The following is a 13,963-nucleotide window of genomic DNA, read 5'->3' as shown; positions in this document are numbered from 1 at the left end:
AGGGAGGAGAAAACTACAGCCCGACAAACGGAAATGGTCAAAGTATAATGATCATATGTATCAGGGGAAATAAAGTACTACTACTAAAAAAAATACAACAATACGACAAAATTATTACAAAACTAAATATCGAATTTAGTGCTTAAAATAGGGACCTAATATATTATTTTGCTTTCATTTTGAAAAGAAAAACATATAACAATACTACGAATCTGATACAAAGACATAAATAGTACTACATAAAAACTATTACACAAATACTGCTACAGAAATACAACAAAAATACTACAACAAAAAACACAAATACATTATACAACAAAACTAAACAGCAAATTTAGTGCTTAAAACCGGGACCTCATATACTCTTTGGCTTTTGTACTGAAAAGTAGTACAAATAGTACTACACTGGCACTGTAACACAGATATACTACTATTTAGACTAAAAAACATCTATTATTTCCTCAAATTGTGCATGTGTGAGAATTTGGGAGTACTTTTAACAATGTCCTCTCGACACAAACTAAAATGTGTGTTTCTCTTTGTCTGCAGTGGATTGTATTGACCCTCAGTGTGGTGGGCATGGCGTTTGCGTCCGAGGGGAGTGCGTTTGCTCTCCTGGCTGGGCAGGAGTAACCTGTGACGAACCGCTGCCAGCTTGTCAGGAGCAATGTTCAGGACATGGCACCTACCTTCCCGAATCAGACACCTGCGCCTGCCAGCCCAATTGGACAGGACCCGATTGCTACATCGGTAAAACATGATTTAGATTTACAACAGCAACGGAACATGTGATTAGACGCCACACATTTATTCCGGCTTGCTGGATAGAATTTCACGCCAGGGGCAGAATGGATAGCCATCATTTGATGATATTGCTTTAGTTATTTATATACACATGCAGGTTGCTTGAAAGATTAGTGTAGTACTGTGGAATTGTCAGCTTAATTTAATGAAAGCACACCTCAGAACTTGTTTTTAAACGACTGATATCTTATTTGTTTCATTTGAAAGAAATATAAGAAACATAGAGAACTCAGACCTTAATCACCCTCTCAAAGAGCTTTCCTCCTGCCTGACTCCTTTGAAATTTAAAGTTTTCTGAATAAGAAGTTCCAAATTAGAATCCACAATTGGTAATTTTATGACATCAGTTTACGATGAAATTTTAATGTTTGTGTTACTTCAAGGGAAAGCGATTAGGAGGCCTGAGGAGGGACCAATGCACCACAGAGTGGCCAAGTGGTCATTCCAGCAAATAGTGAATCAAAACAAACTTGTTGAAGACCGGGCAGCACAGGGATGCAGTGGTTAACGCTTGTGCGGGACAGTTCTAAGGTCATGGGATCGAACCTCCTGTGTGGTATTTGCATGTTCTCCCTGTGCTTGCGTGGGTTCCCTATGGGCACTCTGGTTTCCTCCCACATTCCAAAAACATGCATGTCAGATTAATTGGCCGGTCCAAATTTCCCTAGGTGTGAATGAGCGAACAAATTGTCTGTCCCTGTGTGCCCTGTGACTGGCTACCAACCAGGGTGTCCCCTGCCCACTGCCCGAAGATAACCGGGATGGGCTCCAGCACCCACGCGACCCTACTGAGGATAAGCGGTGCAGATAATGGATGGATAGTTGAAAAAGAAATATTTTGTAATACGTTACAGGGATTGAAATAATTTCCTACTTTAAAAAAGTATAATGATTCCTGATTTTTTTCTGATGTTTATTGTTTTGTGCAGTTCTATGTTGTGGTCAGTTTTTGTGCTCATTCCTGTGCTACTACAACCACTACCAAATAGCAGTTGATAACAATCAAACAAGCACATTTCCTTCAGCTACTTTACATGATGAAAGAACGTCAAAAAGAGGGAGAAAAAGAAAAGTGCTATTTTTTAGTCAAGGTTTGCTCAAGAATGTAAACGCACAACGTGGCATTTACTCTTTACAGAATAGTGCCCACATTATTTTCCAATTTCTTTTCTTGTTTTTTTTTATAAAACAGTTTCAAGATTTACTTCCAAAACAAATGCATTCAATTTGATTTGACTTAACATTTAGTTGAAAAGAAAAGACAAACACAAAAGCAATGGTAACATTTAAAGGGGGTTCAAACTGCATCCTTGTCCTTATCAGAGTGTCATTTGACGGATGCAAGATTTATGGCCAAGTGGCATGAATACTTGATCTCTAGAGTGTAAACGCCTTATTACAGTAAAATACCAAAGCTGGTGGGAAGGACGGACCATGAATTATCTAAATTTGTGTCAGTGGTCCAAGTAAGGTTTTCTTCTCCGAGATGTCTTTATGAAAAAGAACCGTGCAAACCGCCCTTCTTGCTTGAGCATAGCTAAATGTAACTTTAATGGAGAGCTGGAAACTCTACCATAAATCCACTTTCCCCTCCCTCTCTATGCAATGTAAATGTAAATTGGAATAACTTGAGTGTGGCTAGGTAAGTAGTCTCTGTGAGCCTCTAGCACTTTGCTCACTTTACTCACAAATGATTTTTTTTCTCGCAGGAGAAAGTAGAAAGAAAATAGAGAGGAAAGAAACAGTGGGATGATGATTGTTAGGGAATTGGATACAGAAAATCAAACAGTGGAGAGGAAAGAAAGGTTCCAACATTTCCACTGAACAGTGCCTTTGAAAATGCACTGCACACTTTTGACCCAAAAAGGAATTTTCAAAGGTGCAGGTGTATCCAACTGGACTGAATCAAAGACTTAACAATTTAAAATATGTCAATACGGACTTGAAATAGTATTTTATGGGTGGGATAAAGTTAATGGCCTTCTTACACAACTGTCGGATTCCTTCAGAGATACGAAAAGACACCAAAAGGCTCACTGTAAAAGTAAGAGTTAAACCATATCAAATCGAGTAGTATTCCCACTGAGTGAAACTAGTTAGAAGATTTCGTCTTTCAAAGAGAATTCCGATGTTTTGAAGTTCAAGTGTAGAAATTATTGAACCACTACTATGTGTGGTTTGAATAATTTGGGATTAATAAAATAAGTAAACTATTAAATCCTACATTAGTAAAAAAAAAAAAAGGGTGTTTTTTAAAAATTCACCTTTAAGAAGCATTGTATACCTCAATTTCAATTGAATTGTATGATTAATGTGCATTTGGCACCATAATTACAATCCGTGACCCACCGAATCAAGAAAAAAACTTCCACTTCTCAAATGTATCAGATGATTGTGCAGTTTAAAGTAAAAAAATTTTATATTTATCTACATTTTTTTTCAAACAAAACAAAGTGAGCGGCAAAACCAAAACAACATTAAGTAATAATATTCCCTATAATGCCAAATGCATATGCATATTAAATTAAATCCAAAGCGCGATATTTCAGTGTCTTTGACTCCGAATTTTTAAATCCATATATCATGTAGTCTCTGATGTATCTATGTTTGGCTATGTACAACATCTGTAAAGAACTTTATTTTGTTTTATAATTATCACCATCTACTGTTGATGGGTTAAAGATTTCCTTCGGTTATTTTTTTTTTTTAACTGTGTTTTTTTGCATTATTTTCTCAGGGCGACCAACTTTTTGGTCCACACCCACCGGTTGGGAAACACTGCTTTAGCTAACACAACTATCTTTGTTGCTAGCCAACTGTTCTACTTGCCTTGTGTGTGTGTCGTTTAGGATATAGCAGCAGCAAGATCAGCCTCCAAGCTCCATTTAATTCCACAAAAGATTAAGATTGAAACATACTATGAAAATACATTGAGTCTGACGCCATACCTCAAATGACTGACAAAATTAACAAAGCACCTTGCAATGTCAATTAAATATGATATCTCTCAACCTTTGGAAACTTGCAGACAAGACCAACCAAGACACAACAATGGACGGGATCGCTGTTGATGGTGACGATGCCTGTTGTTAATTATAACATTTAAATACTGAACTTGTATGGCTTAATTGTGACATCACTTTATTTATCAAGGTGTCCCCCAAAATAAATATGGAAAACCAAGTAAACTTTAAATTGACATTTCGTGAACGGTGAAACTCTTGCCCTGGTAGCTTAGCTCTTGCTGCTAGATTGGAAACAAAAATGTGCATTGATTCCAGCTTTCACAAAATAAACTGAATAGGGTGGGCCCCATTGATGAGTTACCAATTGTTCTACGGTACTTTTTGACAAATGTATTAAATGTCAATGTGTCAAACCTGAACTGCCCTCGGTTGTTTTACTCCACATTTTAGCAGTCCCCAGTTTTTTTCAACTGGTAATTCACTCAATCAGCTCTTTTCTCCGGTCACCTAACATACCGGTCCCCCCCCATTCGCAGAACTGTGCCCGGTGCCGTGTGGCAGTCACGGCGTTTGCTCGGAGGGCCGGTGCCAGTGCGAGGAAGGTTGGCTTGGGGCGGCTTGCGAGCAGAGAGCGTGCCATCCTCGCTGCGAGGAACACGGCCAGTGCCACGACGGAACTTGCGTCTGCCAGCCCGGCTGGGAGGGAGAACACTGCAACATTGGTGAGCGCACGTGGGAGGTTTTAATTTATGCACTGTTATATTTGGATCGGTAAAAGGTGTCATTGTCACTTCTATCCCCCTCCTCTGCAGTTGCACACGATTTGGACATTGTTGTGAAAGGTACCTTTAAAATATATATTTTTTATTGGTAGGAAGTTTTTCTGGCTTTTTGAAGACTGTACCTAAATGTCATTTTCAGATGGCTGCCCGGGGTTGTGCAGCGGGCACGGGCGCTGTACCCTGGAGCAGAGTGGTTGGCGCTGCGTCTGCCAGGCGGGATGGAGCGGGCCCGGATGCAGTGTTGTCATGGAAACTGACTGCAGTGATGGAGCAGACAACGATGGAGGTGACATTCTATCACCATCTATCAATTTCCATTCCCAGTCCGTCTTTGTTCCCTCTTTCATTTCTGTCCTCAGCGCACTCTTTCATTCCTTTTGCTAACAAAAAAGAATTTGCTTCATTGTGCATCTTTCTTTTCCTCCCTGTGTTGTCCCGTTCGTGCTGCGAAGCCTGCGATGTCTTATTGGTCACAACTCAAGTTGTGTTTGGGTGTACATTAATTCTTTTTGTTTTCTCACAGTTAAATTTCTGATATGCATAACACATACTGAGACGCAATTTAAATAAAGGTTTTTAAAAAAATACAATAGTTCTGCGCCATTAGAGCATTACCTGCGTATAGATGGGAACCATCTAAATGTCTTCCTGGAAAAACTACTGAATCAGCAATATCAAAAGTGCCCAGTCAGTTTATTAAGGGCATTTTCACCATCATCATCATGGAGTGTCACATCCAATTTTGTTGTAAACACTGATGTTCCTAGGCTCAAAGTTCCCAAAAAGCAAAATTGGATGGTTTCATCCTCAACAGATTAATCTTATACATTTACTGTACCATAAGAATATTTTGTATTCTCTGACTTTGTAATAAGGCTTGTTTTTTTAATCCGTCTGTATTTTCAGAATGATAATAATGCAAGTGCTCAATTCTTGAGTATTTGGTGATACTAAGTAACAGTGGTACCTCTACATACGAATTTAATTCATGCGCTAATCCGTTCCAAGCCCCGCAAAATTACAGTATGATATTTGCAACCCAAAATACACATAGCAACTGCGGACAGATCTGTTTTACTTTGGACCATGAGAAAGTGTCAATTTAATGAGAAGTAGTTGACCGACGAACGTTTTTCGCCATGGCTCAAAGCTGTGCCTGGTAATGTGTACGAGGTATGATGTATTGTGTGCAAGAACTATTTGAGTCTTTTTTTTGTTTTGTTTCAATTGTGTTTATTTTTTTTTTCTCAACATGGTCCTTAATTTAATTTCAAAAGGCATAAAAAAGTATTGAATTTTACATGCCTTAAACTACAGGAACCCTGAACAATATTCTTATGATAAATAAGCAAAAATACATCATTTGTATTATGTATAAATAAATAGATGAATAAATATAAATATGCATATTGATGGTTTCAGTCCATGAAATAACCCTTCTGAAAAGAGTTTTTTTATGGTTCCTAGAAACGCATGAAACTTCGAGTCGCTAAAAGGAGACAAGTCTTAGCTTACTTTTACTTAATTCCAGGTCTTGTATATTTTTTTCTTACATATTCATTGTTAATAAGTTATTTCACTCTCATTCTTAAACTTGTTTGTTTTGGGATTTTTATCTTCCACCCGAATTCCCTGCATTTGGCACCACAACCTTCACGCATGTGCACGAACTATTTTCAGCAAGAATATTTCAACATATTAAGTGCAGTCAATTAAAATACACGAAGGTTCCCTAAACTGTTTTCAGTTTATTCTAAAAAACCCTTTGACCATAGCAAGCACACAGCAAAAATCATCGCATGGCACTGTGTTGCATAAAACGCAGCAATGTGGTACACTGTACATAGGTATCACATAGTCACAGAGCTCATTCATGGTTCCAGTCTTTTATCGGCGCCACTTTACTCTCCCACTTTTTGAACAGTATCCTGGTGCTAATACTTCCATTCTACATGGCATGTGCGCATTTCAGCCTTCAAATGTTTTGTTCTGTCATAGATGGAACAACAAGTAATCAGTAAATGAAATGGTGGCAGTAGCTCAGGAGGTAGAGCGCTCGTCTTGGGATCAAGGGATCCCAGTTCGAATCCCGTGTTACATGTCGAAGTGTCCTTGGGTAAGACACTGAACCCCTAATACCCCCAATAAGCAGGTCAGTGCCTTACATGGCCGCTATTGGGAAATGTGGAGCAAATTGTAAAGCGCTTTGGGAAGTCATTGACTTGAAAAGCGCTATATAAATGCAGATCATTTCAGATCATTTCATTTCAACTTTTCAATTACTGTATTTTCCAGACTATGAGGTGCACCTGAAAATCCCGAATTGGCCAGAAATTTGGAAGTGTGCCAAATAAAATGTTCCTAATGTGCCTTATATACTGCAGAATATGGTGGACAAGATCGTAAATGAATTAAGTATTTAAGGGTATTCATTACTCCACGATACTTGAGAGACACCTGGGTACTCGTGTACCACTATGCTTCACTGTTCAATGTACACGTGTTTCGGTTATCGCTGGCTTATTGCTTTGCGGATTTTTACCCTGCATTGTATTCTGCATCCTGATGGGGGGAACATAGAAATATGTTTTCTTTTTCTATCAAATTTAGACCTCTTCACCTGCTAAACCTGCTCAGGAGCCACATGCATATGTTTGGTGCTCCCTAGTGGCTCCCTGGCGCTTTTTAAAAATGTTTTATAATGAAATGTTTGTTGTTGTTTTTTTTTAGTAGGACAGAATTGGAAAGTAAATGCAGTTATCCATAACGCCCACATGATGGCGGAAAAATATGTAAAGTGAATCAGGTCCTAAATCATAAAGTTGTGCAATAAAATAGCAACAATATTTGGAAAATTATAAATTGACTGTTCAGAAATTAGTTGTAAATACTGTATTTCAATATTTGTGAGGAATAATCAATCAGTTAACATCGCTGACCAAAATCACCAAACAGTGTATGCAATGGAATTTGAACCTGGGCCATGGGGAGAGGGTGCCTACACTTTACCACTAGAACACCATTGGTACAAATGGCAAGATGGCATTATCACACTTATTATACACTGATTTGCATAATGCATTTGCGTCTACATTCTCATTGGTTAAACAGTCTCTTCACTCCTTAACCTGTGCGTCAATAACGTTGCACTTTAATATTCTTGTATAGTATCTTGTTGAAAGAGTATTTCAAAAAATACTATACAAGATTTTTTATAAAACTATACATATAAAACTGCAACATTAATGATGCAAGGGTAGTGCGGAGAGACTGTCAAACCAATGCAACCAAATGCAAATCAGTCTTTCTGGCACCCAGAGTAAAGTAGTGATAATGCCCAAAAATCCAATCCCATTTTATATATCATCTGTACCACTGGTGGTCTACTGCTAAAGTGTCAGGCCCAGGGTTGGGTAGGGTTACTTTAACTGGATTACTTTCAATTACTTTTGGATTACTCCAATACCAAATATGCTAATCAAAGACAAAAGAAACCAAATATGAATACAATTACTAAATTTTGTGCAGGCTTGGGGAGTAACGGAATACATGGAACGGCAAAAATTATGTTGGCAAGCTGTTTGGATTTATTTTCATTTTGTTTCTGTCGCATTTTATGTTAGTTTTGCCGGAGATCAAAGAGATTAAAGCCAGGAGAGAGAGCTTACCACGTGTTGTGAGTCATAATTTACCCAGACCTACCCAACCCTGGTCAGGTCTCTAACAACCGCAACCTAAGTTCGATTTCCGTTGCATACAATATTTTGCAATTGGGGTCAGTAACATGAATCGACTGAAAACACAAATAAACACGGTAGCTTTTACTGTCGTCTCAATATCAGGCATCTTTTAGTCGAGTGCACCTATATATATATATATATATGAAAAATATGTGACAAAAGACTCTTTTGGAGAGTTGCACCTTGCATTTCGGTGCTCCAATAGTAATGAATATACGGTACTCTTTCTGGATTGCAGGCGATCACAACCTCCCACCTGGAAGGAAAACAAAAGATTGCTCTTTCATATACAAACCTTTACATTGCATATGCATTCCTTATCATTTATTCCTTTGTGAATTTCAATTGCCACATGTGCATAGCAATTTACAAACATTGTCCTTTTTAATGGCAACAACATAGCAAATTCAATTAATTGCGTTCTTTCAAGCTGGAGTGCTGAATAATTTTATGGAAATGAATTATTGTACGGGACCACTTTTGTCGGAGGAGGTTATAATAGAATATTGTTGGCCTTTAGCTTTCTGCTCTGTGGTCAGATGCATTTAAATGTCAGCGCAGCTTCCTGCCTTTTCAGAAACAAGCCTGAAATAGGAAGCACAAATGCCAGCCTGGCTCCTGTTACCTGCTGCTTTGGTTCCTATCAGCAGCGTATTGTTTACACTGGGCTTTTTATTGCTCACATTCAAATAATTGTGGTGACAAATATGTGATTAATAGCAATATAAAGGGGGCTTGATGAAAGAGTGTAATTTGATTTATATTCGTGATAATGCCTATGCACTTCCCCTTTCTCCAATCTTATTATTTGCAAAGACTTGTTTTGGTCTAAGGATTCATGGTATCCTTTTCCTATCATCGATCTACTATATCAATAAAAAGTGTAAACAAAATCGTATACTTAAGGATATATAATAAAGGCTGTAAAAAACAAGCGGAATCATAGTATTATTTTCCCTCCTTTTATAAATCAGTACAAGATCTTGCAGGTAGGTTTTTGTCAGTCACTACAAGTGATTGGCAGAAATCAATGAAACAATAAAGATGGCTTTCCTTGCTGGGCATGTTGATCAGGAAAAAAGAGCCAAGTTGTTTTCTGAAAATGGTGACATGCTTGTCCAAATGGAACAGAAGTAATCGGGGAAAACAATGTCGGTTTTTTTTTACGTTGATGTCCTCCTTTATTTAGAGATGACTGGTGTGGTCTTGTTAATTTCTTCAGAAAAGCTTATACGGACAGTGTGTAGTATTTAGCACCTATAAAAAAACAAAAAACAGTACAAAATGTAAAAATGAGCAAAATTATATGCAGTATAATATTTACATGTGTTTTCTTAGAAACTTGTAGGTCAAAAAACTAGCATTTATTTAACATTAGCCTGATCTAAAGGGAGCTACCATACTTGTCCCCTATCTCGCTGATAAAGGTGGTGCATTTTGTTCCTGTTGATATCCATTGTTTGTAGTCTTCCAAGTGCTTGTTACCACTTATTTTTGGTTGGATGTACACCATACATTGAAATCTAGTGTTAGAATAATACAAACTGTCCCTTTAAGTGGAAATTTTGGATGACATCATTGGAATGCTAAGGATACGCAAGAATTTCTCATCAAATGTATAAAAAGATATAATTTTTGTAAATATGTTTAACATTTTAAAATTAAATGGGTCCAAAATACAAACATATTTTGAATATTTTTATTACAAATCAGTGTCCAAAACATACTCATACTTATTAAATGTTTTTAAAAAATGTATAATGCGTGATCAGTTTGCGATCATTTGCACATCATCTGTGCAATTCATGCATTTAATTACGCGCCTTAGACCTCATTATATATATATATATATATATATATATATATATATATATATATATATATATATATATATATATATATATATATATATATATATATATATATATATATATATATATATATATATATATACAGGTATATACACTAAAATTACACTCAAATGTACAATAAACTATAAAATGTGTAATTACAACTAAATCAGTGAAATATTTATAAATGATTAAATTAATACCAATGCTATAATATAAGGAATCACACAATCATGACTATATAGAGTATACAGTGACATATAGCGTACTCACGTGACACAGTCTTATTTCAGTCTTATCTCCTGTCTTATTTCAGACGGTCTGATTGACTGCGTGGATCCGGACTGTTGTGAGCAACTAAGCTGCAGTTCCGACCCTTTGTGCCGCGGCTCTGCAGACCCCATGGCCCTGTTGCAGCGGAGCCCCTTGCCCTCGGCAGCACCCCCCTCACCTGTCAACACACACACTCACACTTTCTACCACCGCATACACTTCCTTCTCGGCAAGGCAGCCACACACACTCTCCCCGGAGATGTGCCCTTTGATACCAGGTGTGTGCTTGTTTATTCCTTGAGAGTCTGGGTCATCATGTGCATGCAAAGTCCTGAATGTATTCCTTTGTATGACAGTGTCCTTGGGTTTTTCATTGTTATGATACAACCTCCAAAGATAATTGAGTGCATATCTCAGGTAACAGTTTAAAATTGTTCATTAATTTCTGGGCGGTTGAAGGCCGAATGATTAGGCCAGGGCCGATTTCAGGAGGCAATATCACCCTACTGTGACCTATGCATACACAGACACACACAAACTTTTGCCCACAGTGTTAAATGAACTTCCTATGAGGTCTATGTCAATACATATTGATACAATATCAATATATAGTCTCCATTTTTTATTTTTTTATTTTTTTATTAAACTGTATTTCTTTCTATGAAATTGAATCCATTGTTGAATCATATACTATTTATTATTAGATGTATTATTTTTAATGTTAAAAACTTTGTGTTAACAAATTAAAATCAAGTTGTATTTGTTTGGAGGTATTAATCAGTTTATACAGCACTACTTTTATGATCATTTTTTTTCATTTATTAAAACAAATGTGCTATGCACATTCAGAATTGTCTTAAAGTGCCATAAGTACCTGTTTAATACCTTATTTAATCTTAGACATTTAAAACAATATGTTCTAAACAATTCATACAGAAGAATTGATACGTACAGTGCTGTTCAAAATAATAGCATTGCAATGTGACTAAAAAGGATATCCCTAGTTTTTAGTTTCTTTTTGTTGTTATTACATGCCAGAGAAGTTACCAGTAGGTGCAGTAGATTCGCAGAAAACAAACAAAAGCATTCATAATAGGCAGGCTTCGAAATCTTGGGCAAATTGTTTAAAGGTATGTGTTCAAAAGAATAGCAGTGTGGGAACAAATCTCTAGAAATAAAAACAGGTGTGAATCAGGTGTGAATCGCGTGGCGCCCATTTAAGGATGATGAAGCAAGCACAGGTTGAACATGCATTTAAGGAAAACGGATAGTTCAAGACACCGCTCCGAAAAACAGCATTCTTTGTTAAAAAGTTGATTAGAGAGGGAAGAACCTATAAAGAGGCGCAAAATAAGCGTCAGCTAAATGGTCTCCAATGCCTTACAATTGATATAAAAAAGAACAGAGAAACATAGAAAGAAATGGAAGACCACTATTAAAATCGACCGGAGAATAACCAGAATGGCAAAGGCTCAGCCAATGATCAGCTCCAGGAGGATCAAACACAGTCTGCAGTTACCCGTGAGTGCTGTGACGGTTAGAAAATGTCTGCATGAATCAAATTTATTCTCTGGATTCCCACACAAAGTCGCTCTGTTAAAAAAAAGGCATTTGCAGAAGAGGTTACAATTTGCCAAATGAAACATTGACTGGTCTAAAGAAAAATGGAAGAACATTTAGTGACTGATGAAAGTAAAATTGTCTTTTTTGGGTCCAGGGGCCATAGGCCATGTGTAAGAGGACCCCCGAACTCTGAATTCAAACCTCAGTACACAATGAAGACAGTGAAGCATAGTGGTGCAAGTATGGTCTGGGCACATACTTCTTACTCTGGTATTACGGTTAGGGTTAGGGTTAGGGTTAGGGCCCATTTATTGCATACCAGGGATCATGGATCAGTTTGTGTATGTTAAGATTCTTAAAGAGTTTATGTTGCTTTATGCTGAAGAAGGCATGCCCTTGAAATGGGTGTTCTAACAAGACAATAACCCCGAACACACCATTAGACAACCAAATTATTGGTTCTAAACCAATCAAATTAATGTTATGGAGTGGCCAACCCAATCCCCAGATCTGAATCCAATTGAGAACTTAAAGGGTGATATCAAGAATGCTTTTTGTGAAGATAAAACAAGAGATTGTACTGCTATTATTTTGAACAGCACTTTACACATTTTATTACACTACAGACACTTTAGACTGTACAATAATAGGACAGTTCTTGCACTACAGTCACTTTCAACTGTGTGTTATCCTATTTTTTATCTTATTATCTTAACTATTCTTGTATTTTTACCTTACCAATATTTGTAATATTTTTTTTAATGTACACATGTATATAGTTTCTTAGTTCTATTCCGCTGGCAACTGTGTGGACAGCAAAGTAGGAATTTCATTGTGCAGGGAATCATGGTTCTTTACCGTGCATATGACAATAAACACTTTGAACTTGAACTAAAGTTTTCATAGGGATGTTCGATAAGAGTACATTCGATAAGAATACATTCAGACTGATACAGATAGTTTTGTTTGTGACTTTTTATTTCGGCACTGCACAAAATAAGCAATGCATAAAAAATACATAATAAAAACATAAACCACTAGTTAACAAAAGGAAACAATCAAATATTCCGCACTCTCAAAATTCTGGGCTGTTTGGAGGGGTTGAGGTGTGGTTTATAATCCAGAAAATACAGCAATTTGTTCATGAAGAAACTATCAATTAACTTGTAAACGTTTTATGTATTCTTTCCTTATTCTATAATTCGACTTTAAGGGTCCCACTCCATTTTAAGGTTACGTTTTTATTTTTCATTCATACAAATAATGTTTGCAATGTTATGTGGCATTGTAATTCAAACCCTTTGAGGTCCGCCACATTTCTGGCTCACAAGGGACTTTGACTGAGAATAACAGCTTGTTTTGCTGAAGCACAAGGTCATTTGGCGAGCCATTCTTAACATACAACCCTTGTCAAACAATCATTGTGCTTGGAAAGCTATCATCTTGTCCTCTTTTGTGTCCTCCTGTGATTTTCTCTGACGGCTCTGTGTCTTTGTTATGCCAGTCGTGTTGCTGTGATTCGAGGCAGTGTTGGATTGGAAGATGGCTCCTCATTGGTTGGCGTCAACATCACCTTCCCTCAGCACCCCGAGTACGGTTACACCATCAGTCGACAAGACGGAAGGTGCGAAATTGCGTGCCCGCTCATCACACAAAACACGTTTTCTTTTCATCAACTCATCTTATTTTTCAACACTTTAGTTACGACCTGGTGACAATGGGTGCAATGTCGGTCACGCTGATGTTTCTGCGACCGCCTTTCCTGCCGCAAACACGGACTGTCTGGACCCCGAACAACAACTTCCTAGTTATGGATAATGTCATCATGTCCAGGGAGGAAGCGCAGCCTCCAAAATGTGACGTTCGGACTGTTTTGAGTCCTTATCCTGTGGTTCTGCCATACCCACTACCGAGGTACACAGGGTCATGTGCAGAGAAAGGCCCTGCAGTACCAGAGCTTCAGGTATGCCTTCTTGAATATTGTA

The 13,963-nt window shown here is 37.5% G+C and overlaps 1 protein-coding gene across 1 annotated transcript in view; it reads left to right on the top strand.

Moving 5' to 3' along the window:
- tenm1 (teneurin transmembrane protein 1) overlaps positions 1–13,963 on the top strand; it is a 381,706-nt gene that overhangs the window by 237,804 nt on the left and 129,939 nt on the right. Inside the window, exons 11-17 of the mRNA XM_088344425.1 lie at positions 550–750; positions 4,307–4,492; positions 4,583–4,612; positions 4,692–4,838; positions 10,459–10,693; positions 13,483–13,602; positions 13,680–13,941. Coding sequence (XP_088200551.1) covers positions 550–750; positions 4,307–4,492; positions 4,583–4,612; positions 4,692–4,838; positions 10,459–10,693; positions 13,483–13,602; positions 13,680–13,941 — 1,181 coding nt within the window. The remainder of the gene's footprint in view (positions 1–549; positions 751–4,306; positions 4,493–4,582; positions 4,613–4,691; positions 4,839–10,458; positions 10,694–13,482; positions 13,603–13,679; positions 13,942–13,963) is intronic.

This window comes from Urocampus carinirostris, chromosome 9, assembly GCF_059441175.1.
Source record: "Urocampus carinirostris isolate Australia breed hairy pipefish chromosome 9, RoL_Ucar_1.0, whole genome shotgun sequence".
NCBI lineage: Eukaryota > Metazoa > Chordata > Actinopteri > Syngnathiformes > Syngnathidae > Urocampus > Urocampus carinirostris.
Note: the sequence above shows the minus strand (reverse complement) of the source record. Positions and strands in the feature narration are given on the sequence as shown.